The sequence below is a fragment of the Solanum stenotomum genome, chromosome 9 (genome assembly GCF_019186545.1).
Source record: "Solanum stenotomum isolate F172 chromosome 9, ASM1918654v1, whole genome shotgun sequence".
Taxonomy (NCBI): Eukaryota; Viridiplantae; Streptophyta; class Magnoliopsida; order Solanales; family Solanaceae; genus Solanum; species Solanum stenotomum.
Window position 1 is genome coordinate 40,509,113 of NC_064290.1, and position 13,765 is coordinate 40,522,877.

The 13,765-nt window shown below is 30.0% G+C and overlaps 1 protein-coding gene across 1 annotated transcript; it reads left to right on the forward strand.

Annotated features, from left to right (window-relative positions):
- The first annotated feature begins 8,768 nt into the window (after positions 1 to 8,768).
- LOC125877135 (uncharacterized) lies at positions 8,769 to 12,913 on the forward strand. Its single transcript, XM_049558457.1, has 9 exons — positions 8,769 to 8,888; positions 8,966 to 9,042; positions 9,343 to 9,520; positions 9,612 to 9,982; positions 11,203 to 11,257; positions 11,358 to 11,486; positions 11,920 to 12,338; positions 12,415 to 12,469; positions 12,555 to 12,913. Exons 2-9 carry the CDS (start codon positions 8,981 to 8,983, stop codon positions 12,684 to 12,686), a joined length of 1,401 nt encoding a protein of 466 aa, XP_049414414.1. The 5' UTR covers positions 8,769 to 8,888; positions 8,966 to 8,980; the 3' UTR covers positions 12,687 to 12,913.
- Positions 12,914 to 13,765: the final 852 nt, after the last annotated feature.

The window sequence follows — 13,765 nt, forward strand, 5'->3', positions numbered from 1 at the left end:
ACGCTCATATTGAACTTAGAAAGTCACTCAACTTTGAGTTGTTCACTTAGAAAGTCCCTCAACTTTATTTTATAACTCAAAAGTCACTCAACTATTAGTATTTCACTTAAAAAGTCACTCAACTATTGATATTTCACTTAGAAAGTCACCCAACAAATTTAAATAATTTATTCATTAAATTTTGTTAAAATCTAATGTTTATTTAAAATTGGTTTTTAAGAAATAATAAGATATTTATTTTTTTATTATCTTATTTATTGACCTTCTTTAGTTATTGAATTACAATTTTTTTTGAAAAACGAACAATAACATTTTTTAGCACGTTCTATTCCAGTAAAACAATTGCGAGAACAGAAAAGCATTTTTTTCTCTTAATTGCTACTGTACATTTAAAATAACAATCATTTATTATTTTTTATTAAATTATAAGCAATGCTACTGTAAGTTTTAATTTTAATTTGTCAATTGCACTATACGTTTTAAATAGCAATCTTTTACTAAATTAAAACGAGTAATAAAAAAGATGCACAATAGCGATCTTTTATTATTTAAAAAAATATATATTTCAACAAAATTCAATAAAATAGTTAAATTGAGCATTCTTTTATTTTTATAAATTAGTTTAAAATGAAATTGTATTTCAACAAAATTTAATGAAGAAATTATTTAAATTAATTTGATGATTTTCTAAGTAAAATATCATTAGTTGAGTGACTTTCTAAGTGAAATATCAATAGTTGAGTGACTTTTGAGTGATAAAACAAAATTGAGTAACTTTCTAAGTAAACTACTCAAAATTGAGTGACTTTCTAAGTAAACTAGTCAAAGTTGAGTGACCATTTGAGATATTAACTCATCATTTGTATCTTCAACTGTAGGTGGACGTATTAGTATTTTGACATTTATGGAAGTTTTAGCTCTGGATAAAGCGACATAAAGTTGACCGTGCAAGAAAATTGGTTCACATAAATAGATTCCTACAAAATCTATTGTTTGACCTTGAGCTTTGTTTATTGTCATTACAAAACGTAGTCGAAGGCACAAGATGCGCTGGTATTGCCAAAGCAGGAATGAGTCATAACGTTCGAATAAGCTACTCGACCGACTAAAGCTAAAAGGAGAAAGGGAGATGACTCTAGTTGTTGAGTACCTTGAGGAAGGTACTAGATCGACTTCTAGTTGTAGAAGATCTTACTTACATCTGNAGAGTAAAGACAAGACGAAAGCAAGAGTTCCATAGATAAGCAAGAAACTGAAGCCGCTCTTTTATTTATGATGTACCGGCTTGAATTCACTTTCACTTTAGGAGCAGGAAACTAGTCTAAAAAAAGGGGCCCCCACAGAGAGGCAGGAGATGCAGGAGCCGCCAACCTAGTCAGTCACGGACTACTTGACTTCCTTATGATGATTCAATGTTAATGACCTCATTCAATATTTTTTTGAGCCTTCGCTATCGTGGGCTAGATGGATAGCTAGTAGTTATAAAAGGGGTCCTTCTATCTGAAAGGGATTCCGAAGCGAGTGAGTTCCCTTATCAGCACATTGACTCTTTAGAAAAAAAATACTGCATGGTTTCCACTGTTGGTCGATTACAACACCAAGACCTCGAGGGCCGAAAGTACGATGGAGGTTGGTTGAAGATGATCTTACGCGGCGTTCAGAACCAGTCTTGAAGATTCATCGTTGGACCTTGTTACGTGCCGAAAAAGACATTATAGCGACCATCCTGGGCCTTCCACAATTGTTGACCTGTCTCGGATCGGGGAAGACGTTCTTCAAGACAGGATATACGGTACAAAAAGGATCATCTTTTTCTGGTATTCCGCAAAGGAGGTGGATAGGATCAGCGAAAGAAGGCAGTGCCTCACCTTGCAGTAGGAAAGTGTTCGTTGTTGGGACGGCTTCAACAAATGAGAGTTTTCGGTGGAGCCGGTGAACCACGCGAGCTGGTTAGATGCGTGGGACAGAGGGCTCGTAGTACCTGCTAGAGCCTTATGTCGTAGGCCCTTTTTTCTAAAAAGTGGAGTTTTTGACCGACTCTCTGTGCTTTCTAAAGCCAATCGATTATCGGATTTCACCAAGCCAACTACCACTACCTGGGGATTTCTAGATCCGCTCTAAGTATAGCATTAAGATTCTGAATGGCATAATTGTCCGACACTATGTTCCTCGATCTTCAAAGAAAACTGACTCCTCCTACTCCTCCTTCTCCTTAGGTTAGGCCGGTCTCATCATTCACGCAATTCCCCCGTCCATCGATTGATCACGCGAGTACGCATCCAGTCAGCGCATAGCGAATGAAAAAAGCAACCCTGTAGGTGGAGGTACCTGAAGACCACACACATATCTGTTTTGAATCTATATCCCACACTCATATTGAACTTAGAAAGTCACTCAACTTTGAGTTGTTCACTTAGAAAGTCCCTCAACTTTATTTTATAACTCAAAAATCACTCAACTATTAGTATTTCACTTAAAAAGTCACTTAACTATTGATATTTCACTTAGAAAGTCACCCAACAAATTTAAATAATTTATTCATTAAATTTTGTTAAAATCTAATGTTTATTTAAAATTGGTTTTTAAGAAATAATAAGATATTTATTTTTTATTATCTTATTTATTGACCTTCCTTAGTTATTGAATTACAATTTTTTTGAAAAACAAACAATAACATTTTTTAGCACGTTCTATTCCAGTAAAACAATTGCGAGAACAGAAAAGCATTTTTTTCTCTTAATTGCTACTGTACATTTAAAATAACAATCATTTATTATTTTTTATTAAATTATAAGCAATGCTACTGTAAGTTTTAATTTTAATTTGTCAATTGCACTATACGTTTTAAATAGCAATCTTTTACTAAATTAAAAGGAGTAATAAAAAAGATGCACAATAGCGATCTTTTATTATTTAAAAAAATATATATTTCAACAAAATTCAATAAAATAGTTAAATTGAGCATTCTTTTATTTTTTTTTAAACTAATTTAAAATGAAATTGTATTTCAATAAAATTTAATGAAGAAATTATTTAAGTTAATTTGATGATTTTCTAAGTAAAATATCATTAGTTGAGTGACTTTCTAAGTGAAATATCAATAGTTGAGTGACTTTTGAGTGATAAAACAAAATTGAGTAACTTTCTAAGTAAACTACTCAAAATTGAGTGACTTTCTAAGTAAACTAGTCAAAGTTGAGTGATCATTTGAGATATTAACTTAGCATTGTATCTTCAACTGTAGGTGAACGTATTAGTATTTTGACATTTATGGAAGTTTTAGCTCTGGATAAAGTGACATAAAGTTGACCGCACGAGAAAATTGGTTCACATAAATAGATTCCTACAAAATCTATTGTTTGACCTTGAGCTTTGTTTATTGTCATTGCAAAACGTAGTCGAAGGCACAAGATGCACTAGTATTGCCAAAGCAGGAATGAGTCACAACGTTCGAATAAGCTACTCGACCGGCTAAAGCTAAAAGGATAAAGGGAGATGACTCTAGTTGTTGAGTACCCTGAGGAAGGTACTGGATCGACTTCTAGTTGTAGAAGATCTTACTTACATCGGTTCTAGCGCTTTCTCTTGATTCTATTTTTGAAAGATCTTTCCTTACCTAAGAAAAAACTTACCCACCAGAAAATTTGATGTCTCTTAGAACTTTCAAATGGAACAAAAACATATATTTATAACATGCAATGAGATGAAGTATTAGAAAAAGTACATTCTCGATTCCATGTTGTGAAGAGGAATTTAGGGCGAAATTATTCTACAAAGCAAACTAATATAACCTGATGTTTCCCAATTCAGAGTATGAACATGAAAACTGTGAACTTACCCCAAGAGGAATATCAATGATTGGAATCTTCATTGAATCCATTTGACGCCAAACGCAGCTTCTTTACTGGGCTGGATTTTGTCAATATCTGGACAACAACATTTAATTATCAAATTCAAAAATCTCTAAATAAATTTAATCCATTTATCAAGGCTAGTAGAAGATAAAATTCCAATTAAAATGAAATAAATTTAGAGAGTCCGAGATGGAGAAGCCCAAAAATCATACCAAAATTTATAAGTACAGAACCCTAAAATTGAAAGCATAAGGAATGAAGAGATTCAAAAAAATCAATAGAACTGAAACATCAATAGAATAAGAGAAAGAGAAACCCACAAACTTTCGAAATCTGAAGCATCTAAGGAGAAAAGGCCCAAAATAGTCCATCATCTTTGGATTAAGATTCAAAGTCATCCTTGAGTTTTCACATGAAACATTAATAGTCCCTCATGTTTGCAATATTGGTGCACTTTTGGTCCTCCTTCAAAATTTTGTCTATTTTTTAACATTGATTTTATTCATAATTTATGTATGGAATGTTTAGTCGTCATTTTATATATTTAGTAGAAATAATAACTCCACGTGAGAGATTGTGAGAAGAAAAACACTTTGTTTTGTTTAGTAGAAATCGTAATATAGGTAAAGTCGAGAGGTTCATCACGACGATTTCACGTGCAATAGTACAATTTTTTCTTTTCTTGCAATGTCACATGTTAAAATGTTCTTAATTTAGCTGTAGTAATATTTACACCGAACAGAACAGGGTGTTCTTCTTCTCACGTTCTCTCACATAGAGTTGTTATTGCTACTAAATATATAAAAAGACAATGTGACATTCCTTACATAAAATTATGAACAAAACTAGTGTTAAAAAATAGGCAAAAGTTTAGGGGAGGACCAAAAGTGCACCAATATTGCAAACATGAGGGACTAGTAGTGCTCCATGTGATAATTGAAGGATGACTTTGAGTCTTAACCCAAAGATGAAGGACTATTTTGGGCCTTCTCTCGCATCTAAGCACTGAGACTCAGTTTTGATCTTTGAGGGGTGTTAGTGCGACCTTGAGGGTACACGTGGTTTGATGAAAAAAAAATAGTGCAATTACACATGTTGAATGGAAAAGACCAAAGAAATAGTTGCAATTTTAATCCAACACAGCTTTATAGTACACTATATGTTGCCTTGCGTACAACTATTTATTGTTGTGTTAGTCCCCACCCTTGTTTGCTTATAAATAAGGGTAATATATGAAAAGGATTAATACAAAATGAATTTTTTTCCTTTTATGTTTGTAATTTTTTTTATTTTCACATTTTAAATTAATTTAGTTAATTAATTATAAATTTAAATTTAATTCTTTAAAATTGACAAGTTGTAAAATTTGGATTTTGTCCATAATATGTATTTTTTTCATTTTTAGAAAACGTGGGAAGTTAGACTTTTTTTTTAAAAAAAAAAAAACTCAAAATAAATAAAGGCCATTACACGTGTTTTCAGTTTTTTTCCTTTTATGTTTGTATTTTTATTTTCAGATTTTAAATTAATTTAGTTAATGTAATTATAAATTTAAATTTAATTCTTTAAAATTGAGAAGTTGTAAAATTTGTATTTTATCCATAATATGTATTTTTTATTTTTAGAAAACGTGGGAAGTTAGACTTTTTTAAAAAAACAAAAAAACTCAAAACCGTTTTTTCAATTTTTTTTTCCTTTTAGCTACATTTGTTTGGCTAAAAATCTGTAACGTTTTTTTTTTTTTTAAAAAAAAACTAACAATTTTAATTGGCTAACAAAACTGTAACTTTTCTTTTAAAAAAATAAATTTTTTTCTTTGATTAAAATATTAATTAATTCTATTTAATTAGTTGATTATTTTAAACAGTAACTTGTATTGTAAAACAGTAACTTTTTTCTTTAATAAAAAAATAATAATTCTATTTAATTAATTGATAATTTAAAATTTAAAAATTAGAGATTAATTGTGGTGCTGACACGTAGGCACTATCACCTCTCCTATATATATAGAAGGGGAAAATTTTCAAAACAACAATATTTTAGCTTTTAATGGGACTTCTTAGCAACAGTTTCATTATTTATTAAAAATGTCATTATTTTAATTTGTTAAGGGATTAGCTATGTATTTATTCTATTTTGATTAATTTGAAATAATATAAATAATTAATAACATAACAGAGAAAATCATGGAACAAAAAAATTCAAAAAAGGTAAAAAAGATTTTAAATACAAATTAGATACATTTCCATCTTTCTGTCGAGCGTTTTTTTTTTTTGCTTTCTTCTTAAGAACATAAAAATAAAATAAAATTTAGTTTGTCTTCCGAATCATTCATCTGATAACTTTCAAAGCTTCTTCAAGTTGAATACGGCATATTTTTTAAATGGAATTTTTCAAAATTGACGACTATAAATTTGTCGCATCCAGTGAACAATCAAAAAACAATCAGATATTTTTTTTTCGATTTTTTTATTTGTTTGGATGAGGTATTCGTATATGTCGAGTACAAGAGTGTTATTTTTTTCTGATTGAATCAGTGAAATCTTTGTATGTATTGGGATTTATAGCTTTTTTCAGTTATTTTGTATCCAAATTATGATGTATAACGAATGGTTTTTTTTTTAGTTTAGTAACTGTTTTTTCTGTTTGAATGCATACAATAATTTGTATCCCATTAAGTTAACGTAACTAATTGATCATGAACTATATGTTGAATACAACAATATATGAATAAAGTGAGATTGAATATAAAGTTGTGAATACAAAAGAAATACTTTCTTCATTTGAAATACAAAGTGACTTTGAAAGGTAAAATACAAACTAATCGATCATGAACTATATGTTGAATACAACAATATATGAATACAAAAGTTAGATGAAAATACAATGTTATAAATACAAAGTGAGATTGAATATAAAGTGTGAATACAAAAGAAATACTCTCTTCATTCGAAATACAAAAGTGACTTTGAAAGGTAAAGTAGACACATAAAATACAAAACTTGTTGGTATACAATTAGGTTGAATACAAAACAAAAGAGAAATACAAACTTGTTCACATATAAATTGAGATTAAAATAAAGAATGAATACCCAATAAAATACAAAATTGTTAGCATACAGTTAGGATGAATATAAATTAAGAAGGAAATACAAACATGTTGGTATACTAATTGAGATTGAAATACAATGTAAAAACAAAAAATGTAAAACTTTTTTGATATATATAGATAGAATGAATACACAATTAAACTGTTGATTCAGACATTGTAGACATACATATGCTTTATCCGAATTTAAAACCATAAAAGCAAATATAAATGTATTAAAAATCAAACAAAATAAACATATGAATGAATTTGTAGATTTTAATAATTATGAAAATATTAAAACGAAATCAGAAAAAAAAAGTTTAATCGACTAAAAATCTAAAATACATAAATATTAGATGAATAGGTAAACAAACTTGCATAAAAATAAATAAAGTTGAAGAATAAAAAACTTAAAACAATAACAAAAAGTATGAATTTAATTTTTAAAAATGTACTTCTCATGGCAATTCCCAAATAGTAATAGCAGAGATTCTGCTCTACAAGGCTATAGGATATGAGAATACCATTTTCGGATAATAAAGCAATATGATTCTTTCGAAGAATGACTCAAACTGCTAAAAAATCAACAAAAATGGCTTAATTTCTGATGATTTTTTTTCACATTTTGGGCTATGCGGCTATCAAATCAAACCCACCCCAAATTCTAAAGTGAATCATCAGGTAATAGTCCGCAGACCTTACTCCAATGGACTATTTCGATAAAAATTCGACTCCAAGAACAAAATATACATAACTAAGCAAACACAACTCAACAAATTAACTTAGAACAAAGAAAAAATAGAAGAGTAAGGTACCAGCAAAGCCGACGATGGAAGAAGGTAAGGGACGATGTAAGGCTTTTATAGATCTGGATGGCGGCGTAAATTTGGACTTTTTTCAATGGGAAAATTTTCAAAACAACAATATTTTAGCTTTTAGAGAAAATTTCTTGAATTAAAATATATATTTTGATGAACAATTTGTGAGCACCTTGAAGAAAGAATATGGAAACGTGAAAAAGGGATAGAAACGTGAAAGGTGGGGTAAAAACGTGAAAGGTGAAGAAGGAAGGTTAATGGGTATTGGTAACTGATTGGTTTAGAATTTGGTCCAATATAGGACTGTTTTCATAAATAAAATTAATTTTAAATACTAAAATCTGAATACATATTATTTTTTAAAATATTGTCATTCTGACATTTTAAATAAATATTTTAAAGTGTTGTTATTTTAACTAAATATGTTAAGTATTATGACTTAATTGCTAATTTTCCCGGGAATATATATATATAGATATATAGATACGTGGGTCCCTTTTTTTTTGTAAAAATTAGGCAAATGACATAGTATAAGAAAGAAATTACTTCCTTTCCCTACTCTTTCATTAATTACCGAAAATCCCTTTTTTTAGTGTTTTTCGGATACATAATATAGCAGTGTGGATACTTAATATAGCAGCGCGGATACTTTAATTAATAACGGACAGATACTTAAATTATTAAGTTGTTAGCAACACGGATACTTAATTAACGGGCGGATGCATAATATAACAGCGCTGATACTTTAATTAATAACGGGCGGATACTTAAATTATTAAGTTGTTAGCAGCACGGATACTTAATTAACGGGCAGATGCATAATATAGTAGCGCGGATATTTTAATTAATAACGGGCGGATACTTAAACTAATAAAGTATCCGATTAAGTTGAATTGGGGGAAAATAAGGGATTTTTGTATTTTAGTAAAAGAGTAGGGAAATATTGAGAATAGATAAAGAAGTGTTGTGTATTTAAGTAATTTTTCCTTTTTTTTTCTCTCTTGGGCCGTCCATTCCCTTTTTAACTTAGGAAGCAGATGCAGGCTAACCAAATATTGACCCTATAAAACTTGTTAACCGGTAGCATAAGCTGTACAAGTTCCACCAGAGAGAAACCAAAAAGAGGTATGTTGTTTTTCTCTTCTATCGTTATAAAAATTATTAATTTGGCCGATAGATTTGACAGTATCAATTTGTCGTAGGTTTATAAAAGATCTATGGACACTTTTGGTTATACGGTTAAGAGAGAGCCACAGGATGTGAAGTTTGAACATGAATTGTAAGTTTATTTTCACATGAATTTATGTTTATTGACTCTTAATTATTGCCATTAATCCTTCCCCTTTTATATTCTGTGTGAATTTTCTGACTCCTAGTTTGTTGAATCAAGCAATAATATTTTTCATACCCAAAAATTGGATTAGGTCAAGTCTTAAGTTCAAGAAATATACTTGTGTTTGATTTGTTCTTCCATTAATTCTATTTTCTATATTCTATCTTGTAGTCTAGAATTCAACAACATAAATTGACTTGATACTAAATAAATGTTTAATTTCTTCTGTTTCAATTTATCTACCAGGCAAGAACCAAATAATAATGAATTTGGCAAACCAGAATCAAATAATAATTTCAAATTTGAAAAAGGGAAAAGATCCAAGCGCAAGCGCAAATTCTATGGCAGTACACCAGAATCAAATAATAATTTGAAGAAAAATGGACAAGATTTCAAGCACAAGCAACAATATAGTGCTGTTCAGGTCTACTCAAACCCTCCCTTTAAATTAATTATTATGTTGGTAATATGTTTTTTTAAAAAAAAAAAAAATTTATCAATTTATTCCTTTGCAGTTAAATAAAATTCGAAATTCTATAGAAAGGAACATCGAGAAACAACTTCCCGGTACTGGTTTTAAGAACTTTGCAGCAGCATCTATCCTTATAAATCCTTCTCATACTGATCTACCAAATCTAATTCAAAGCCGGTGGAAAGACTTTACTCCAGAAGAGTATGTTGAGCGTGAAATTTGGATTCGGTTTAATAAATTTCCAATGTCAAGACCTCTCTTATTATTTGAAGAATTGGATGATGATGTTAAGGTTTTTATTCCTATGCAATTAGAGGCAAGAAAAATTTATTACAATAATATTAGAAAGGTGGTGGAAAGGTGGTTTAAACAAGGACCCAAGGAAGATGTGCTTTGTGCATTCGCAATATATTTGTGAGTAATCATTTATTTTTGTTAGACTATTTTATAAGAATACTTAATAAAATTAGTGGCCTATATATATTTATTTGTGAGTGATCATTTTTTTTTATTGACTATTCTTATAAAATAGTCTAACAAAAATATTTTTGAGTAATCATTTATTTTAGACTATTTTATAAGAATACTCAATAAAATTAGTGGCCTATATATATTTGTGAGTAATCATTTATTTTTATTGACTATTCTTATGAAATAGTCTAACAAAAATATTTGTGAGTAATCATTTATTTTTGTTAGACTATTTTATAAGAATACTCAATAAAATTAGTGGCCTATATATATTTGTGAGTAATCAGTAATCATTTATTTTTGTTAGACTATTTTATAAGAATTTTAAATTTTAGTTACTAACATGTTAGTCATTTGAACCCTTCGGGGTGGCCCAGTGGTTTGAGCTTGGGACTTCCATGTTGGAGGTCTCAAGTTCGAAACCCCTTGCCAGCGAAAGCAAGGGGTTTGCCTTCTGGGTCGAGCTCGTCGCACCAGGCTTGCCTAGTGCGGGTTACCTCTCCTATGTGGTTTGCGAGCTATTGCATAGGAGCGGGGGTTTTACCCTGTGCGCACCCAAAGGGTAGCGGCTGCGGGTTTCCCTTGTCATCAAAAAAAAAAAAAAAAACATGTTAGTCATTTGTCTGCACTTAGATGATGTTATAAAAACTTTATTTAGATGTTATAAAAACTTTATTTATTAATATGAATATTTGAGTTGTTTTATTTGAACTTCTAAAATATTTCGATTGTTTCTTTTCTTCATTTTTAATACTATAATTTTTTTCTGTACTTTTTTTTTGTACAATCTTCAAAATATTGTTTTAAGTGAAAGTAATATCATAAGATTCACTTCTAATTTTTTTTGGGAGGCCGCACACTTGAGTCACTCATGTTCTTTTCTTCTCTTAGCATTGTTTTGTAATACTCCCTTTTCTTCAATTTATTTGTCCAGCTATTTTCTCGTTGATCACAAACTTTTTTAATTACTTTTCAAATATTTTGAATTGTTAACCATTGCGACTTACAATAATTTTTAGATACTTTCTAAATGGGAAAAAGTCTTTTGTTAAAAAAATACATATAAGATTTATATCAAATTTACATAAAAAGTAGGTTAGTTGACCCTCATACTTTGAATCGAAAATTAGTTTTCCAACACTAAACTTCTTCATTTTTCTCAGTCGCAAGTCTCAAGAGGATGTCACATATAATTTCCCTGATATGACAAGACAAGAGGTGCTAGAGCTATTCTTTGTTTCTATTTGTCAGTACCTTTTAACGGGTCCATTTTTTTTTTTGCTTGCTCATTTTCTCTCTTTTGTTTGTTGTTTTTAAGGTATATGATACATGCCTTTTGCGCTATAGTGCAATGCCAAGGCAAAAGCAAAAAGAATATGAGGAGAAACGGACAATTGAGGATGGTGGAATATGTTTGCATCGTTCTGATATGTTCGGGAAAAAATGGGTAAGTCGTATGTTTGGTCATTAGTCGTATTTTCTCAAATGTCTAGTGTAGTTTCATTCTTTCAACTGCACACTTACGGGACTATTTTGAACATACATTGAAGCATAATTGATCATTTATGTCATTTTCTCTATAAGTTTAATATACAAACTTGCTGTGAATTTTATGAGAAAATGATACTGTATAGCTGCTCCCAAAATGATAACCAAAAAATGTATTATTATTGTATATGTATACATTTTTGTATGTTATGTACAAGACATTTACAAAAAATGTAAATAGTTTTGTTCGACTAGCTAGTTTTTATACTTGTTTTTGCCCTTTCTAATAACCGTGGCCGAATGTAGTTTTTGTTTTGGGATATAAGTGTGATTTTGGTAATTAAAGGACGACTCCATTTCATGTGATGTTTGATTGAGATTGTTTTTTCTAGTCAAAGTTATTGCAACCTGGAGATGTTAAAGTGAAGCACGCGTCAAAAGAGAAAATTGAAGCTTACTTAAAACAGATGCCAAGGACAACAAAAGTTGAGGTCGTAGAAAGAGAAGGAGGACAATTTATAAACGTTCTGGATATTAAACGTTGCAATGAAAGTAAGCTTGTAAAGCTAATCAACTGCAGGTGGAAGGATTTGACAGAAGCAAAGAATTTTCAGGATGAAGTGACTCGAGCTTTTAGAGGCCGGGTGATACCGGTGAAAGATATTAATGTGGCTTGGAAAAATTTGGGAAACAACCTGAGGGTGAAAAACTTCAAGCAAACAATGTTTAAAGTAGCTATTTTCACCGAGGCCGAATATGCAATGCAGTGCCGGTTGAAAGAAGGCGTGCTTTACTCTTTCTCTTCATATTAGTAAGTAAATATATTATTTTGCTCGTCTCTTATTTTTATAAATTTCAACATTGGATAATGTTGTCTCTTTTTGTAGTTGCGAGTTTGAGGACGTTGTCAAAACTGAATTCCCTGATATGACAAAAAAGGAGGTGAGCTAGCTATCAACAAATTCACATTGATTTCCCCTTCTTTTTTTCTTTAATCTTCTCATCGATTCATTTTTGTTGTTTTAAGGTATATGATACTTGTCTTTTACGCTACGTTATGGCACCAAGGGAGATTCGACATATATATAAAATACTGAGCACAAGAGATGAGTGCAGAAAATTGTGCGATTCTCGTTTTGGGGAAACTCTACGAATATAAGTTGTTGTATTTCGTGCATTAGACTGTTGCTTGTAAAGTTAGAATAGTTGAATTTGCATTTGTAGTTGTTGTCGTAGTATAGCGGTCTTCTCTTCTCTTACTACCGCTACAACGATTGATGTTTTGATTCATTTGTTGCTCCCGTTTTTAGTCTGAAGAGGGAATGTTAGTTTATGTCTTCATTGTTGCAACAAGGTAGCTTGGATATCAATTTGTTATGAAAAATAATTATTAATTCCCTCAAAATATGTTTCATTTTATGTGATTGTATTTTTGGTTGGATATGGAGTATTTTAAGAGACTTCTTGTCTAAATCTTGTGGTTTCAACAAGTCAAAGATATCTGTGGTAAAGGTGAAAATTTTGAAGTTTAAACAATTCTCACTAGTCACTAGTATATAATCTAATTCATTTTATGTGATATATAATCTGTTTTTTTGGAAAAATTACCTTGTATTTAAGATCTTATATTACATCATATAATTAGGAATTACTCATAATAAATGTGTTTAACTACGGAGAATAATCTATTTTGGGTTATTATAAATTGAGCTAAAAAGATGATAAATAAAGTTTATAGGCTGACATTTTCCCGCAAAACAACCTTTTATGTGATAAACATCTTCTTGATTTTCTATTGAAATCTATTAATTTTAATCAAAATATGTCACTGTGAATGCTAGGGGTGTACAAAACCGAATCGAAAATCGAGTCAACCCGGAAAAAAACCCGACTAGTGGTTTGGTTTGACTTGGTTTGGTCTTGAAAAAAAAATCCGACTATATTTGGGTTGGTTTGGTTTTAACCAAAAAAAACCAACCCGGGACCAAACCAACCCGACATTATATATATAATTTTAAAATTTTATTTATACATAAAAATATTTACTTTGATATAATTTTTAAATATTTCTTATACTTTTCATAGTTTTTATCTTTTAATATATTATTTCAAGTTTGAAACTTAGAATTATAAATGGGCCAATATAGATTATAGTTCACAGATGTTGATAATTATAATAAAACTTACATCAAAATCAAATTAATACTCTAATGCAAAAAGAAAATCAATTCAACAGTA